The sequence below is a fragment of the Dromaius novaehollandiae genome, chromosome 3 (assembly GCF_036370855.1).
Source record: "Dromaius novaehollandiae isolate bDroNov1 chromosome 3, bDroNov1.hap1, whole genome shotgun sequence".
Lineage (NCBI taxonomy): Eukaryota > Metazoa > Chordata > Aves > Casuariiformes > Dromaiidae > Dromaius > Dromaius novaehollandiae.
In genome coordinates, this window is record NC_088100.1 from 104,980,924 (window position 1) to 104,998,653 (window position 17,730).

General features: G+C 34.5%; 1 protein-coding gene across 1 annotated transcript in view; it reads right to left on the reverse strand.

The window, feature by feature from the left end:
* USH2A (usherin) overlaps nt 1-17,730 on the reverse strand; it is a 407,004-nt gene that overhangs the window by 345,261 nt on the left and 44,013 nt on the right. Inside the window, exons 7-10 of the mRNA XM_064509686.1 lie at nt 17,275-17,496; nt 15,840-15,933; nt 6,535-6,730; nt 5,602-5,732 (exon numbers count right to left, since the gene is read on the reverse strand). Coding sequence (XP_064365756.1) covers nt 5,602-5,732; nt 6,535-6,730; nt 15,840-15,933; nt 17,275-17,496 — 643 coding nt within the window. The remainder of the gene's footprint in view (nt 1-5,601; nt 5,733-6,534; nt 6,731-15,839; nt 15,934-17,274; nt 17,497-17,730) is intronic.

Below are 17,730 nucleotides of genomic sequence, written 5' to 3' on the forward strand. Positions count from 1 at the left end.
TGGACCTCTCGGACCTATGCTGTAGTCGTGTCTCCAGCTGCTCCGGACCGGACTCACCGGATGGACCCTGGACCTGGTTCACCACTTTGCTCTGTCTGGGGCTGTCGCTGGACCCTGTCATACGTCTCTGCCTGCCATGTTTAGGTGCTGCAGGACTGCGCCCTGGTTGGGGAGGGCACTGCTGGGCTGTCACTGCCTGTCAGCAGGGAGATTTTCAAAATCATTTTTACACTGTTCACAGATATTCTGAAGTCAGTAAAGATGACATAAATACAGAAGTTCAAAACACAACACGTATCAAGACGAGATCGAAAGTGAAAAAAATCGTGAGAAAAAAATGCAGAAAATAATCTGGAAGTGATATTGGACTGCTGCAAGTTAAATATGAATAAACACTGTAATACCACTCCAGAAAAGGTAAATGTCATTCTGGGATGTATTAAAATGAAATCTCATATGTAAGACATTAGAAGAAAAGGTAAGGCTTCAGCTCAAATACTGCCTGGTTTTGAATAGTAAGAGGGAGACAAATCAGAGAAAGTAGAGGAAAAAGCAATAAAAGTAATAAGGAAGTTCAGAAAATTGATTTAAAAAGTGGAATTCTAGCTAAAAGAAAAAAAATGAAGGCATACTCACACTCTCAAATTCTTAAGAAAATTGGTTGCGACATGAATTTAGGAAAAAAATAATAATTGTTCTTAATTAAAAAAAAAAGCATATCTTTAATTTCTTTGTCAAGATAAAGCACTGAAATAATCTAGAATCACCGTGAAATGCTTGGTAATAGATACCACTATGAAAAACTTGTATAAACTGATAAATGTTTATGATGATACAGAAACAGGTATACTATACGTGATGGTATGGAAAGACACATCAAAATGGGATAATAAATTATTTCTATAAATGTATAAAAATCTAACTGAATTATGAAGCATAGTTTTTTGGGCTTTTTTCCCCCCCTTTCTTTTGGTAATACCTGTAAATTTAGCTTGCTCTGGAAGCAACAGTATCATTGAGAACACTGGTAACAATTAATAGTTAAACATTTTGTTAACAAGGATTTCATCAGTTGTACACTGCAGATATTACTGAACCTTTTTTTTCTCCCCTAAAGAATGCCATCATTTAATGAAATAGACTTTAACTATTCTGGTTATAGAAGGACAGAAAGCAATCCATTCTTCTGCAGCTTATGCTGGTCAAGACTGGTTCTGACCCAAACAGTAAGCAGACAGATATAACTCCTGTATTAACATGACCATCTTAGTACTAAAGCACTTATATTAAAAAACAAACAAATAAACAAACAAACAAACAATAAAAAACTGTCTAGATTTTCCCTCATGAAAATGAATCTAGCACAGCATTATTACCAAGTGGTATTTTGGGACCCCATAAACAAAAGTCAGTAACGCTGAGTTAGCATATATCCCTTCCGTTATTTATTATTTAGGTATAAAATACATATTAGTCCCATATCCTTGAATGTAAATCATTATAGAAAGTATTCAAGCAATTTCCTCCTGCACAAATCTCAGCTACAGTATCATCGTCCTTTATCAGAAAGGAGACTACTTGAGACTTCTGGATGTTAGACACATCTAGCAGTTCAGCAGTTCAATTTTTTAGACTGTATTCACTGTTCATTAATTGGGGGACATTTTAGTCTAACTCTTCACATCTAGAATCACAAAATCAAAGAGGAGACTGTTCAAGAACCTTCCCAATGTCCAGTTACTGAACTGATATAAGGACTTAAGAGGAGCTATAAATATCCAGATGAAATTCCATAGAATTCATCCCACAGAATGTTGTTAATTATTATTGAGGGTACAACAAACTATTTAGTCAAAGTATTCACACAGTAGAGATTCAAAATGTACATTTCACGGCCTCAGAAATGTACCTTCCAAGTACTTAAAATCTTGTTGATCAGATGCATTTGTATTCCTTATTCTATTCTGTGTATCTGTTGACTGAAATGCCCATAATTCACTGCTTTAACAGATGTTCTTTCCCTTTTATCACAAATTTCATTTATTTATTTATTGCCAAGCATTATGAATAGGTTGAAAAATGTGTAGGTGGAAAAACGAGAACAGAGAAGTGCTCCTTTTAACTTTGGATCAAAGATTTTATCAACTTGTTCAGATATCCCAAATATTTCATCGAGAAATAAAAATGCTACCTTGGTTTAAGACATATACATACATATATAGCTAGATAAAGATGCTTTTAATACTGGCCAATAGTAAGCTAGCTTTTCTATTATATTAAAAAATAATGAAAATTCTGAGGGAAAAAGATTAGGAAATTCAAATGAGCAATATTTAGGGGACATACAGAAAAGTGAAATTTGAAGCCTGATCAAATGCTTATGCAGTAGCATGAGAATCTATGTTTTCACTTGACTCCTCAGAGAAAATATTTTGCTCACATTTATGTCTTAAAAAGGATTTTCATGAAACATGAGTCAAGACAACTACGACCCCGGCAGAAGGCAATTAAGCCTTTGCAACTCTAGCTAATATCCTCTTCAGTATAGTACAGTTTCTTTGCATCAATAGGTATATGACCCATACTTATTTGCAAGTTATGAGTAAATAAAATAAAAAAAAAATAAAAAAAAAACAGAAAAAAAACCAAAACCACAGAAAAAGCTCGGAGAAGAAAGATATCTAAATTCAGTGGGACTAGAATGGAGACTTCCAAAGAACAGGTAAAAAGCAACGGCAGCACTTTCAGCTCTGCCTAGAAACAAATGCCCTGGAAAAGAGTGCTTTTTTCACGTCATTATATATGGCATATTATAACAGAATCATTAAAGGACTACAAACTGCTGTGCCTGATTGAATATATAAGCACTTGTAGATCAGTCCGGGTAAAAAGAAGCACAGGAAAATGAATCAAGGATTGTGGTGTAAGGGCCAGAATAAAATAATCTCCAGCTCTCCATACAGGACATAAATGATCACATTAGCAGTATTCTGGCACCATTTTCTCATGTGTGAATGGTTGGGGAGAATGGAAGAAGGCAGACAATTCTTCCTTCACTCTCAAAGCTTAAGCACCCTAATTAATTCATCTAGACTTTCTGATTGTTTGAATTATCCTGGGCCAAAAGTTCACAAAGAGGATGTAACCAACATGCATCTTCTCTGTACTCATTGGAGGTCAATAACCAGCACAGAAGTAAAAAAACAAAACAAAAACACACCACACCACCAAACACAGACCCTTTAAGCAAATTGTAGCAATTCTCTATCTTGTGGCCACCAGTCTCAAGGGAAGACTTCTCGCTACAAAAGTGTCTAATGAACTGCTCCTGGGTGTGCTGCTACACTCCTCTTCTAAAACCCCAGTCATAAGGCTAAAATACAGTTTTTAAATTGGTAGTCTGCACTTTAAAATACAAATGAAGTTACACATAAGTGACCTAGTGATGATGTATGAGAACTGAGAACCTAGGAAACAGAAATACTAAACACTTGCATGTATTTCCTACCAAGGACAGAGAGAAATGGGTGCACAGAATAGGCATAAAGTTTTCATTATGAGTCCAAAGAAAAAGGATGGGAGTAGCAGCGTTACAGTAAGCTCTTCTACCCATTCTGTAAATTATCGACATTAATATTGCTACATTTGATGAGTAAATATTCTATATGATTCAACAGATTAACTTGTGATTCAATGGATTAATTTTGTAACTCTGTACCTCTTGGAATTTAATGATAACAACTGGCACTTCACAGAAAGAAAAAAATCTTGATGAGCTACAGAAAATGGTAAATTATGCAGTAAAAGTGTGTTCTGTACCATTTTTGGCATATTTCCTTGAAAATTATCATTGTGACGTGACAATTAATTTTCATGAGTAAGGTCCTTATTTCTTATGATTCCATCTTCCACAGGTCAAATCTGGAAACACTTCCTTCAATGATGCCTTCCTATTTCATGTAATTCTTTTCAGCCTTTAGTCTCCAGTCGTATTAATCTATTCTTTAATGCCTCTTAATCATTTCTCTCTGCAAGGCTTCTACTGCAGCAGTCAACTGATGCTTTATTGAGCAGTTTCCTCCATTTTTCCCATTTTATCTCCCAAATCATACTCACATACTCAAGCTTCATCATTAACTTTTCGGTACATTTTACTGTTAAATTAGTAATTTCTGTAAGTTCATGAACTACTCCTCCTTTAATTATTAATGCCAGCTACAGTTGTTTTAGGTTAATCAGAATCCATGAACATGCAGATCAGCATTTGTTTTCATTTTCCCTACCTCTTACAAAAACAGCCCTAACATGACATCTGGGGGTTTCAAGGCTTTTTCATTTCTGTGTTGTTGCCAAAAAGTATCATCTTCAGAAAACAGAAAATTATAAATTCATTTTATTTGTGGCCACAGGATATTATTTTTAAAAAAAAGTGTGCTAAATTTGCATATCACTCAGCATTTGCACCCATTCCCATTAGTTCTGTGAAGATATGTTGAGTCAAACCAGGCATGTATTTGTACCACTGGAGTACCAAGGATGAGAATAAAACAGGTCTACACAAGCTTACTGTTAAGTAAAATGCAATTAATAACAAGATACACCACAGAAAAAATGCTAGAGATGAATTATTTTATGAAAAAAGTTTGGAGAAAAGATGAAACAGTGAATGTAGAAACAAGCTTAAGAAATGGTCTAACTCAAATCCTTTTAAAACATTTTTAAAATACATTTCAGACAAAGAGGCAATTTCTTCCCAATTCCTAACAATACTTGGATTTTCACCAAGAACAGGACATAGGTGATTAGAAAATGAGCTGTAATGAATTTGTAATGCACTTTCAAGATTTCAGTCACTTGAGTTTTCCTACTAACTATTCTCCATAGGCATGTACAGAAAAAAAAATCCACAACCACAGAATTTCGTAAAATGTATCTAGATTCAGTACAGTCATTTATCATTCTTACATTGTTACTGAACGCTATTTTAACAGACACTCAGTAGGTGTTTTGAAAGCTACAGTTATATTTCTGAGCAGACTGTATGTCTTGCTTGTCAATGAGGTCCATAGACTTAAAAAGCATATCTGATGGTTTTTCCTCTTTTCAGCTATCTTCACTATTTTTGTTTAAATGGACTTTATGAATTACATGGTATATCAATCTCTGTCTGCACTACAGGGAAAACTAGCTTAATTTTAGTTCAATTTGAGGCTCATCTTATTGTCTAAATTTTCAAAATCTGTTAGTAATTTTAAGACAGCAAGACCTTGTAAAACACTCAAAAATTGGATGTCTTAAAATTACTGAGAACATTTGTACTTATCAGCCTCCCAAAATCACTAATTTGCTTCTGAAAATTCATATGGCATCTTTTCTGTCTCTTTCTGATCCAGATGAACTCTACAACAGCATGTGTCAAATTGGTTTTTGTGTTTTGCTGCCTTTCAGTCTCTAATGTAAAGTCAATAACCATTTTGAAAAAGCTGAACTTAAGCGATTTTTATGAAGTATTTACCATCTAAACACATTTTGCATAATCTTGCTGCTACAAAATCAGCTAATTAAAATACTTAGCTATTATTCTGTGTTAAGGCCACTTACATTATCACACAGGAGGCTCTTATTTTTGGTGCCTGTTGCATAACAGTCACAGGGTTTGCAAACATCAATGGCTGAAAGATCTGCACCTGCTTGTCTGTAATGGAAATCTTTGCACAGCTCACAGTTTCTTCCTGCATGAAGGAAAGGTTATGCATTATGGCTTCCAATTCATTAAAATTAGCTGTATAATTCAAAATTAAAGACTCTATTCCTTTGAGAGAATTCTATAATTTTCAGGACGTCCATTTTAATGCACCTTTCATCTCTACCTGCCAATTTAGTGATCCAGAGCATATGAAACAATGAACCTGTTACAAACTATGTTTTACTCCATTAAACTTCCATCTGTTATATAATACCACACTTTTATAAAAGCTGTGCCATGCGAATGCCTATACATTTTTTGGAAAAATTACTGTTGAACCTGAAACTTTCCTTTCTTCCCTCAGCTAGACAAAGCCAAGAAACTGAAATAGAAGAGAACTATAAGAAAGTATTCAAAAAACACTACTTCCATAGCATATGAACATTTACTCAATAAGCAAGAATTTGATGTTACAGCAAAAATTGACAATACTTTTATACGTTATCTGTTAAACTGGGTTGATTAAAAGGACTTGATATTCTGGATTAAAATGCTCTAGCACATATAATGGAAACAGCTTTAAAACTATACACTGTCACTGTCTGTTGAGACATCTTCTGCATGGAAGATTTTATACAAGACAAAAAAAGACCAAAGTTTAGCAGTATTTTCCTGCAGCTTAAATATTGACACAATTGTAACTAGTACACTACCTGGATACTTTAAAAATACATATACATAATAATATTCTGAGATGTCAGCCATTGAACATTAGTAATTTCAGCTGATAGAAAACTTACCAAGAAAGTAAGTGCAGAACAAACACTGCATTCTCTTTTATGACTTACCTGCTGTGTTGTGCTGACAGTTATCACATATTCCCCCACCGCCCCTGTAGTATTCCTGAGGAAAAGGGTCCATCGTTAAGTCATAGTGGCAGCTTACTGCATGGCTGTAACACTGACAGGGTTTGCAATTATAGGCATGAACTTGGTCACCTGGACGAAAAGGCTTGTCGTTATACAATGGCAAACAGCGATCACACTGAAATTAAAAAACAAAAAACAAAACAAGAATACTGCTTTATACTGGTAAGAAAATTTTTATACTCTCTGTATTCATATTTTGTTTTATATGCTTTTCCTCCATTTAAATAATAGAAAAAAATGGTACTTTACCTTTTCAAATGAACAGGAAGTGAAAGAGTATACAGGGAAATAACTTTTTCTTCAATTCTATTACTTTAACAACAAATTAAGATCAATGGAGATAGAGAGAAGAATGAAATTATAAGTATTCAGATACTCAGCACAGGCTGAAGACCTGGGATTCAAATTTAATTTAAACTCTAAAGATACAAAATATTGCCTATCAGGTTTAAGGTACAAGAGATATATTTACTTACTGCATCCATTTGGAGGCATTTTAAATAATGTCCATTGTTATACTTTTATAAAGATACAGATACCATTTTACCTTTTGGATGAAACAAAAATCCTACTATGCCCAAATATGTGGTGGATCATGCTGTACAGAGTCTCTGAAATGACAGCACTCCTTAATGTGCATTTATCTTACGAAATTTCAAAGTTTTAAAAAAAGAAAATCCCTACACATATCAACTTATATTTGAAATATGACATCAATGGAATAGGAGGAAACCAGACTCATTGTTTAAATAAAAACCCAAAACCATCTTTTTCTCAGTTCTTTTCTTTTCAAAATTATTCAGATAAAATACAAAAAAAAAAAAATCAGATAAAAAACAAAGACTAATGAAATTCAACTACTTAATTAATTTAAATCCAACCAAAAAAAAATGAGTCTAAGTAGTCCAGGAGCAACTCCAAAGTTCAGTTTTTATTTAGATGAATTGCATGAATTCACAGTATTACCTTCTAAGCCGAGCTGCGTGAATAATATGAACTGGGAATAATCTTCTGTAAAAGACTCTACAAGGCTTTAAGGAGAAGATTTATTATGCTTATTGGTACATCAAGAACTAAAAACAAACTGGATTTTTTTAAAGCATTTTGAACAATTACATTCTATTTATGCTGAACAACCCAAATAGTCTTTGCAGAATTGGCTCAAATAATTGTAAATGTTGACACAGGAGAAATATTTGTTTGTAATAAATTTTGTAATGTAACTGGTATTACTAAAAATCCATTCTCCATCCATATTGGTGCTTTGCTGGATCTTAGAAACAAAATATATTACAATTATTATTTCCATCTTTCAGAAACAGTCTAAGAGAAGTTTCTAAAAGAAACAGAGAGAGAAAAAGAACAGGTTTCAGGATGAAAAGTAGCAAGCCTTCACTTCAGACATTGAACCCTGACCTTTGTTTACAGAAGAAGCACTACCTAATCATGATTACCCCAGTTTCAGTGCACCAGCAGGAATGCCTTGGCTGTAACTGTTACACAAGGTTCACAGCTGAACTCCTTTCAAGTCCTTCCCTCATTCGCATCCACCATTCCTCTCTCATCACTCCCTCTTGGCTGTACATTGAGGAAAATCAGCATTATGCAGCATCAGCAGCTAAAGATGAATGTTCATTCAGGCATCATATAACTTAGAAGTACAAGAAAGAAACCTGACCTCCCAGACAAACCGTCCCACTGCTGTAGCTTCCTCATCCCAGTATGTCAATGGAAACGCATCTTCCATGATAGGAAAACAGAGTACAGAAACAGCTACCAACCTGGCAAACCAGAATTTCCATTTATGCATGGCTAGCCTCATAGATGCTGACAGAATTCATAATTTCATTTCAGATCTAATCTTAGATCAGTTACACATGCACACCTGTGTTTACACCTATTGATAAAACACACTAGTAGTAAGAAATCATAGCAAAAAAAGGCATTTGATTACATAGTGTGAAAGCTATGTATATTTTTTGGCTTTTAAATGGCAGTCATTCAAAATTGTCAATGATTGTCAAACATGCACTGTTCTAGAAATGTGCACTGGACCCCTGCCTCATCCTGTTGAGTTTGCCACACCTTTATTAGAAGAAGAACTGCATTTAACTTTCAGACCTGCTGCATTTAACTTTCAGTTTTGGCAGAAAAATGATGAACATATGGTAATCCTGAGGTTTTCATTCACCAAATTTAAACTTGGGATTTTTGAAAACATAATTATTGAGGTCTTCAAAGGTATCTAGAGAATTCAGATTTCCATTCTTGGTTATTATAAATGAAATGGATAGGTAAATTCCCCACAAAAGCCTTCGACAAATCTGAAAATGTTCCAGAGGCAGAGTAACAAAGAATGCTAATTCTTGACAATACATTCCTTTCTCCATGAGATAACAGTATAAGAAACACAAACACGCTGATGTCCTCTCTCCCTGCTGCATTTAGGCCCTTCAGGAAACGTTAAATATATGGCTTGGTCCGTGGACAGTAACAAACGTGTCCTCTTGATATATAGTGTCTCAGCTGCTCTCCGTCTATGACAACTGAAACAGTTTTCTGAGAAAATATATTACATGAAGCCAGATGGTCAAAATACCTAGCCTATTTTGGCCCAATTCATTAGTTTATAATTACGATTAAAAACTTATTTTTACTAATGAATTCAGGATTTTTGAATAATTTTATGATTAAAAACTTATTTATCAAAATTTCTGAATCCAGAACATTTATGGAAAGATCACCAGAGACTTTAGTCTGAGCATAAACATGCCAATTTCCTTATTGATCACTATGAATGCGGAGGACAGTACCTACAAAGAAATATTCAACAAATAATGAAGTACTTCAGAAGGCAACAGTAACAGTACTTCAAGACTTGCAATAAGTTGTGATTAATTAGCTCCTTCTACCCTACCAAAAGTGTTCTACCCTGCTGCTTGCCTCTGGGTGGCATTTTATTTTTTTATGCTATGTTACGTAGAATTTATTCCATTTGATTTTTCTCTGTTCTGCGTAGTACATACCATCTCATATCTGTCAAAATCCTGTTGCAATAACCAATAGACATACATATATAGCTATAATACATAAGTTATACATAAATGTCTATATGTCATTGACTATACATATAGATTTAAAAGTCTGCTGATGTGAGATATTATATCAAGATAACACCATCTTCTCAGACCCTTTCAAATACTGCCTTGTCATTGAAAAACACCATTATGTATATTGCCCATCCATGCCTATTAAGCTGCCCTGTAAGTGTTCACTATAATAGAAGAGCTAATGATAATTTTTTTTCCTACAAGATCCCAGACTGGGTCCCAAATGGACGGTATACTTTCACTGTTTAGCTTCATTAGTCAAACAAATATGGGTTCTAGGCTATATTTATTCCAGAGTAGCTTAGCCCTGCTCTGAAGACAGTCTCCTTAATTTCCTCATGGCTTTTCTACAGTATCCTCATTACAGCATTTGACTATTTGTCAAGACTGCATGTTAGACAGAGCTTTGAGCTATATCTGTTTCTTGCGAACCCTCCAAAGAAAACCAAATAGCTTTTAAATTCAAAAAGCCAGGTTTTATTAGGAAAAAAATATGTCTAGAACACTCCAAGTAACTCTAAGCGACTATGAAAAACAGAAAAAAAAAGAATGTCACATGGTTTTAGAAACTAAACACAGTCTATAGCAGATGGTTTATAAGTATCATATGCAAAATAATATTCTGCTAAAAGACATTATAGTTGCTTTGCAAAGACAAAATGACATACAAAGAACTGGACTGACAAAGAACATAAGATCTGCCATTTTGTACACCAAATTCTGATAATGAGACAACTGAGATCTCTTAAACACTGCTATAGATGCTGTCAGGCAGCATAAGATATATTTCTGCTAAAGTCCTCTTTCATTTGTGCTTTCTTTGGAGAAGTTACAAGAAGCCACACTAAGTCCAAAAAAATCAAAACATATGCATTCTGCATTCTGTTCAGTAAATTAAAACATGCTTTAAGTGTCTGGGAATAAAATTCAAAGCTATTTTCAAAGCAGGCATCCCCTCCATCTAGTTTTCATTTGGACCCCAACCTCATAGGACTTTTATGAAGAAAGAGAGGAAGAGATGTTTTGTAGCTGATGAGAATTTGGTACACATTCCCTTTTACACAAGTTCTGGCTTGCTTAGGATATTCAACTGCAGGTAAGAGATCTGTGCTTATTTTACCCTCTGTCTGATTTGGAATAAAGCTTTGAAGTCCATTCTCCTATAACATTAAAGAGTGTTGTAGCTACAGTTCATTAGGTATTCTAGGGTTAAATTCTCTCTTTTAAGGAAGCTGTTGCACAGGATTTTTTTAATAATACTTTTAATGGGGTAACAGAGGAAAAAAACCAGTGAGAGTGGCCAATCACTTTGTCACTCATATTCAATCTGGGGAAAAAAAATCAGATAAATTCAACAGATACATGTGGCGCTATAAGTTACAAGAGCTACTCTCAATAACAGTGAAACACTAGTCCAGTTTTCTCTTACTTTCTCTACACATTAAAAGAAGTAAATACCCTGGGCTGTGGCAAAGCCCCTGAAAACCATTCTCAGACTAAAACAGCCTTCCTAACTTTCTCTACACATTAAAAGAAGTAAATACCCTGGGCTGTGGCAAAGCCCTGAAAACCATTCTCAGACTAAAACAGCGTTCCTAACTTCTGTTATGTAACACTGACAATCATAATGCTAGCTGCCATCTGACTCTCACCTCATACCTATTATTAAGTAAAAATTACAACCATCAGATCAAAAGGTGCAAGTTATAATGACCTCACAATTCCTTTGGCATGTCAACATTTGTGGACTAGATCACATGAGGCACCGGAGACAACAACAAGCTCTTTCACTATTTCAGTAATGCTGGTACACAGGTTGCTTTAGAAGCCTGATCTTTGAATTGTGAAATTACGCCAGTATTCCAAGCATGGATTCATGGACAAACCCCTGACTTCCACAGACACGTCAAAAATTATTCAAGATTTTCAGGGATGCACTGTTCTAGATGCCTTTACGCTTGCCGTTTTCTAAAGTTTCAGTCAACCATTCGTCAGCTTGATTTCTTTCGTATTTACTCTGATAAAACCAGCTTCCTCCAAGGCCCATCCCTGGATACACAAATCATGACATAGAACTTACCAAAAAGCCTATGACTGCAAGCTAGAAATCTTTGTCATTAAGTGAATGACCACTTACTATAGCTAATGTTTACAGTTCTTCAGATGGTGTGTATCCTTAATTCCAATATTTAACATGATGATACAGATTGTCCTTTAACTAAGATTTAACTAGATTCTTCTATAACACAAAAAGGCTTATTTATCTAGTTCTTGATATATCAACAATGCCACATCCAGTTTCAGACAGCAGATGTTTAAGAGCATTACTTATTTATACTGAAAACTCTGAAAACTTCAAGCCATTACTGCATGCAATCATTCTCACACTTCCTTTCATACCCTCTCGTGCACATATCAGAGTTGCTTTGATTTCTTTTAATTTCTATTTTCTCTTAGTATTATTCCTATAGTTATTTGTATTTATTTCGCCATTACATTTTTGTCTAAAGTTCTGTATGACTAATTTAAAGAAGTTTCTCTGCTGTAAGGTAAGGCTGATGTGATAGATGCTCTTGTTTTTTCATGGGTCATTTCCAATTTTTCATGTGACATCATGAAAAGTTTTTTCAATATATTACTCTTGTTTATAAATTGGTCTTTGTATAAAATGTTTCCAAGATCAGAACTCTACTCTTCATGCCTCAGTTTCCATTTGTATAAAACATAGCCATTTCCCAAACTAATAAACATGGCATTTACAGAACAAATTGTAAATGAATAAGCTGAACTTTTTTTTCATCAGATGAGACACATGCTCTTTGAGGATTTATTATTTCTTCTTTTTTAACCTGGCCCCTCGACATCTGCAAGTCATTCTTAGGGGCTCCCTTCTTCTATCATCCCAGTCCTATCTATATATTTCTTCATCAAAACAGAACTCTCTTTAAAAAAACACAAAGAAATTCCATTTGGGATGTCAAATTTCGTAACATGGTGACACAAATGATTAAATTAAGATTTCCATTTGTAATGAATTATGCAATTTTCAGCTTAGTATTCCTTTGCTGCACAACAGCTATCCAGATGTACACATCAGATAAATGCAAACTTTTAGCTCTAATTTTAGCTGTATCAAATGACAAGGACATACTCTGCCATATGCTAAGAGCTTGTCAGGGAATCTCAGATTTCTGGTCCAAGATGGTCAACAAAAATAATCTTCTTCTACTCTTTCAGTTGTGGTGACTCACTCACTACTAGCAGAGGCACGAGCTAAGTGCTCTTTGGTCACAGCACAATTTTGACTCACAAATAATGTGTATATATTTGGAAAGTTCCTTCATCAAATGCTTAACTGACATCCAAAATAAAAAAAAAAAACAGATGTCTAGTTCATTGGATTGGGAGCCTCAGAACCACAAGTGTAATTCTATAAAACAGAATTTTATAAAAACCAGTGACAGATAAAAATCAGGATGGATTCTGGTTTGGTCTTTAAGTGTTTACCTTAGAAAAATCAAAACCTTTAAGCTGTTTGGATTTCATGTAAATCCCTGGTAGAATTCAAAGTAGTTAGTGATATATTTGCAAATATTACTTCTGTTTTATTTTACCTTTAGCAGATATAGACATCGTCATTAAAGAATGAGAAAAATATAATTAAACAACATCCTTATTCTCCTCCAAATGAATATGACTAATTCAAGCATTTCAATTACAGTTACAATGCACATACACCAAATCAAAAATGTGAAACTTACTTAATGGAGCAAGCCATTAACATTGACAGAAAATATCTGATAAGGCAGATACATCATTAAAATGTATTTGGTTTGTTTTCACACAGTACCACAAGTCTTGCAAGAGTGCTTGGTGAACTTCCAGATCTTATTAAATATTTATAATTAATCCCTACAAAGTAACATTTCACAATGTGTGTTCTCATTAAAGGGACATTGTCAAATTGAATTTTTTTTCTAAGTTGATGCATCTAAAAAGTTCAATTTTCTGTTCAAATACCATTTAGACAGTAGGTTATATTTCTTTCTTAAAAAAAACAGAAAACTAAGATCCTGTACTTAATTTTCAAACACCTTTCACATGATTCTAAGCACAACAGCAAATGTACTCAGGTTAATGCTTTTTGCCCCCTAACTTTTACATTTACGCACACACTGGTTGCTTTTTGATGCCAGGTTAGTTTCAGCTTTGCCATTCCTGTTGCTTTTATGTAACCCTTTCTTAATTTTTATAAAATGTATTTCCACCAGACATAAATGTAGCAAGGAACACAACATTTATTCATGACAGAAATCTAACATTCAGTGAGATTGTGGGATTGATTCCTTTGATGTAACTCATTCCTCCTTAACCTCAACTTCATAATTCTTTATTTTTGAGATGAATAATTATCAATAATAATTTTGGTGGAAACACTGAAATGTCTTCAGTTAAAATATTCTCAAGCTTTAGCAGTCAACACAGCAAGTTCAGAATTTGAACATGGGATTTTAAAGTTGACACTATCTTGGAATTACTACTGTGTAGCAATATATTTGTTCTGCTTTAACTTGGAAACGTGTGGCAAGCCCACACACATCAAACCCACTAATTTTTCAGATTTCACAGTTTCATCATACTGTAATGCAGACTATGATGAACCACCAGGTTCAGAGCTCAGTCTCAAAGCTAGCATTTCTCAATGGCAAGTGGTTTTATGCCATGGCAGAGAAAAAGTACCTTCCCCAATTCACAAAAGTGCAATATAATTACTGCAAACCATATGAGGTGCCCTAAGGCTAGCATTTGCAGAAATACATAGTGATAAAGACTATACCATAGTTCAATTAACTTCAGTTGAAGTTTACAAATTTATAAATATGATATAATTCAAAATATGATATATTTTTCAAAACATGCACATATTTGGGAAGAAAATTCAAGTGAAAATATTTTGCCAAAGGAAAAGCTCCTAGACTGTCACAAGCAATTCAATATAATCTTGCAGTTTGCCTTTGCATTTGATATAGATGACACAAATATGCAATGTCCTGCCCCAGCTTTGTACTTGCAAAATGATAAGGAAAACATGCTTCAGGTACGTATTTCTTAGGACATTAAACATGAAATTATTAACGCACCTCATAAAAAGCAGGAGGAAAGGTAATTCTCCTAATTCTTCAATCAAATAAGGCCGGCTGGTATGGTCATTCCCCTCATCAGCACTTGCAATATCCACATCTGAGCAATCAAGCTCCTGGTACTTCGATTCCTTTCCTCTCTCATACACACCATCCCTCTCTCCACCCACAACTACAGCATATTTTTATGTCTTTCCAGGTCCCAAGAGCAACTCGCCTCTTGGGCATCTCATCTACAGACAGAAGCTTTTCTGCAGGAAAGCTTTCTCAATTCACATATCACAGTTCTGTTTTTGCTAAGTTGCATGTGAAAATCTTCCATGGAAACCAAAGATTATATAATTTACACTTACATTATTAATATTAATAGTAGATAACCTTCCTTCTGCGAGGTAAGCCACTTTGCTGCAAGAAGCAAGTACAAACTTGACCATTATTCTAAGATGTCTATATATTTCTCTAGAAGACTGCGACTTTTAGTGAAAATCTGCATCTTGGTTTGCCCCAGGACAAGAAATTACTAAGCTAGGAGGAAAATTATAATTTTGCAACTTGGTAAGTTTTACCTACACATTGTACCTCATAAAGTCCCTCTTAACTGAAAAACGTTGTTATTAAGAGCAGATCCTACTATATACAGATCCTTTTGCTATTTGCTACAGTAGGTACAGCCATAATCTTTACTGGGTGCTGACAGTCTAAGTTCAGATTTGCATCTGTTTTTTTGCAAACTGACATATTCTTATAACAAGAAACCAAATCTCTGATCTCAGCACTCCTGAATTCTGTGATGGAATGGTTTTGGGGCAAAGGAGGTGGTCTTTTATTTAATACCAAGTCTACACATAGAAAATATCCTTACAAAAGTGAGAACAACACTAGCATGCATACACACATGCTTCCTCAGATATAAAATCCCAGTTTTGAGCCTGTTTGTTGGTAAGAGAAGTAGATAGACAAAGGAGAGACTCACATTATTTCCTTCTGTATAGCTTTCCTTGAAGCACAGGCACCTGTACAGTTCCAAAGCTGTGTCACAATTATCAGCATGGCCATGACAATTACACCTGAAAGAAAAAGAGGTAGTGAAGAAAACAAAAAAATATGGAAACATATCTCTGCAGCAATATACATCATCAACATGAAGACAATTTGTGTTTTATTGCAAACATAGCCTGGTTCTTTATTAAGAACAAATAAAAAGACAGAAGAGAATGTTCTTAAGTGCAGTAACCTACAAAAGACTTCTCCATTCAACATACCTGTAACTATCAGAAACTGCTTTTCAAGGTAATAAAAAAGAGCAGGTATTAGAGCTTATGCAATAGTGAACAAGATTTCAGTACACACTACACACATGTAAAAATTAAAGAAATGGTTATTATTCAACAATATTTAGCTTTACAGTGTGGCTACAGTTTTTCAAGAAATCTGTATCTGTGTCTAATTTAATCATACAGTTTAATCCATTTAGACCTCAGCTAAAATGTTCAGTTCTTATTAAAATAAAATCTTTGTAGAGCATTAGCCTAGACAATAACCACTACCTAGCCAATAACCCACTACACCTGAAGGTCTTCTCTTCTGGAGGTATGGCATAGCTTTGCAGACTACAATTGAAATGATTTTTCTGTTATATAGTCATCAAGACTGTAGTTGCTTTAGTAAAAACATCATCATAACACATCCAAATCATTAATCAAAACATACTAGTAGTGTAGAAAATAAGTTTAAGGTAAATGTGACCTCTGATAGGGTGCTTCCTCTCAAAATGAGATCTTAACTACCAAAATAATTTCAGAAATAATACTTATTAACAAAAATCTGCACCATATGCTTCTTGGAGACTAGTTCATTGCTAAATTTGCATATTTACAGGACATAATTAGTCCTTTCACAAGACAGGACACTTATCATATACAATAAAGTTGTCAGTCACAGATAATGTAACACTTTTACTGACAGCTGCCCAGTTTTAAATGGAAAACTGCAGCCTAAAACAAAGAATGAGCTCTGCATTAAGCCTGTTAAAATTGCCATGTCTGGGAATCTATAATGAAACTTGGAAGAGCTACCGAAGTAAAGCATAAGCTGTGGTTTCAATCATAAGCCTTTGCTTAGAGGCACTGGTAATTCCAAGGAAAGGATTGCTTTTGACAGATTTGTGTAATAAGTATAATTAATTTTAAAATAACATGTGAGAAAATGTTAAAAAAAAAAAAAAGAAGAAATTACACCAATCATTTCAAACTTAATGCACTGCTTCAGACAAAATTCCTTTCTCATTCATAAATGCAAAAACAGAATAACTGCATTAATTTTTAGGCAGGTAATTATATACTTTGCACAGTTTTAGCAGTTGGAGGTAGTGATGGGTGGGGTGGGGGAAGAATTCCAATAACACCTACCTTCCACTGACTGTGATTTCATTAACTCCATAGTATCTATGTCTGAAATTTACCCAAGGCTCATTTGTATGATACTGGCCATGGAGATGAATCCTCACTTGTGTAGCTTTTACAAATTCTTGGAGAGATGGAGTATTATAAAAATCATTGTAACCAGGCCGGTGATTTGGTTCCGGTGTAAGAATACTAAAAGTTAGATTTCCACGGGAGTATGGAGTAAAGCTGTTTAAATAAAGAAGAGGAAGACAAATGAAAACCAAAATGTCATCTATTTTACATATTATTCTCAGAGAGGGTCTCCATTAAGCTGTACAGTTTTTTGTGGTTTCTAAGGAAAATTTTTAGATTAGTGGCTTCCCAATCACCAGAATTCAAACAGGGAAGAGAAAAAGATTCTCTCTATATGCCTGTTTTCCCCAAACTGCAATGCTCTTCTCCAAATCCTGAGTTTCCAAT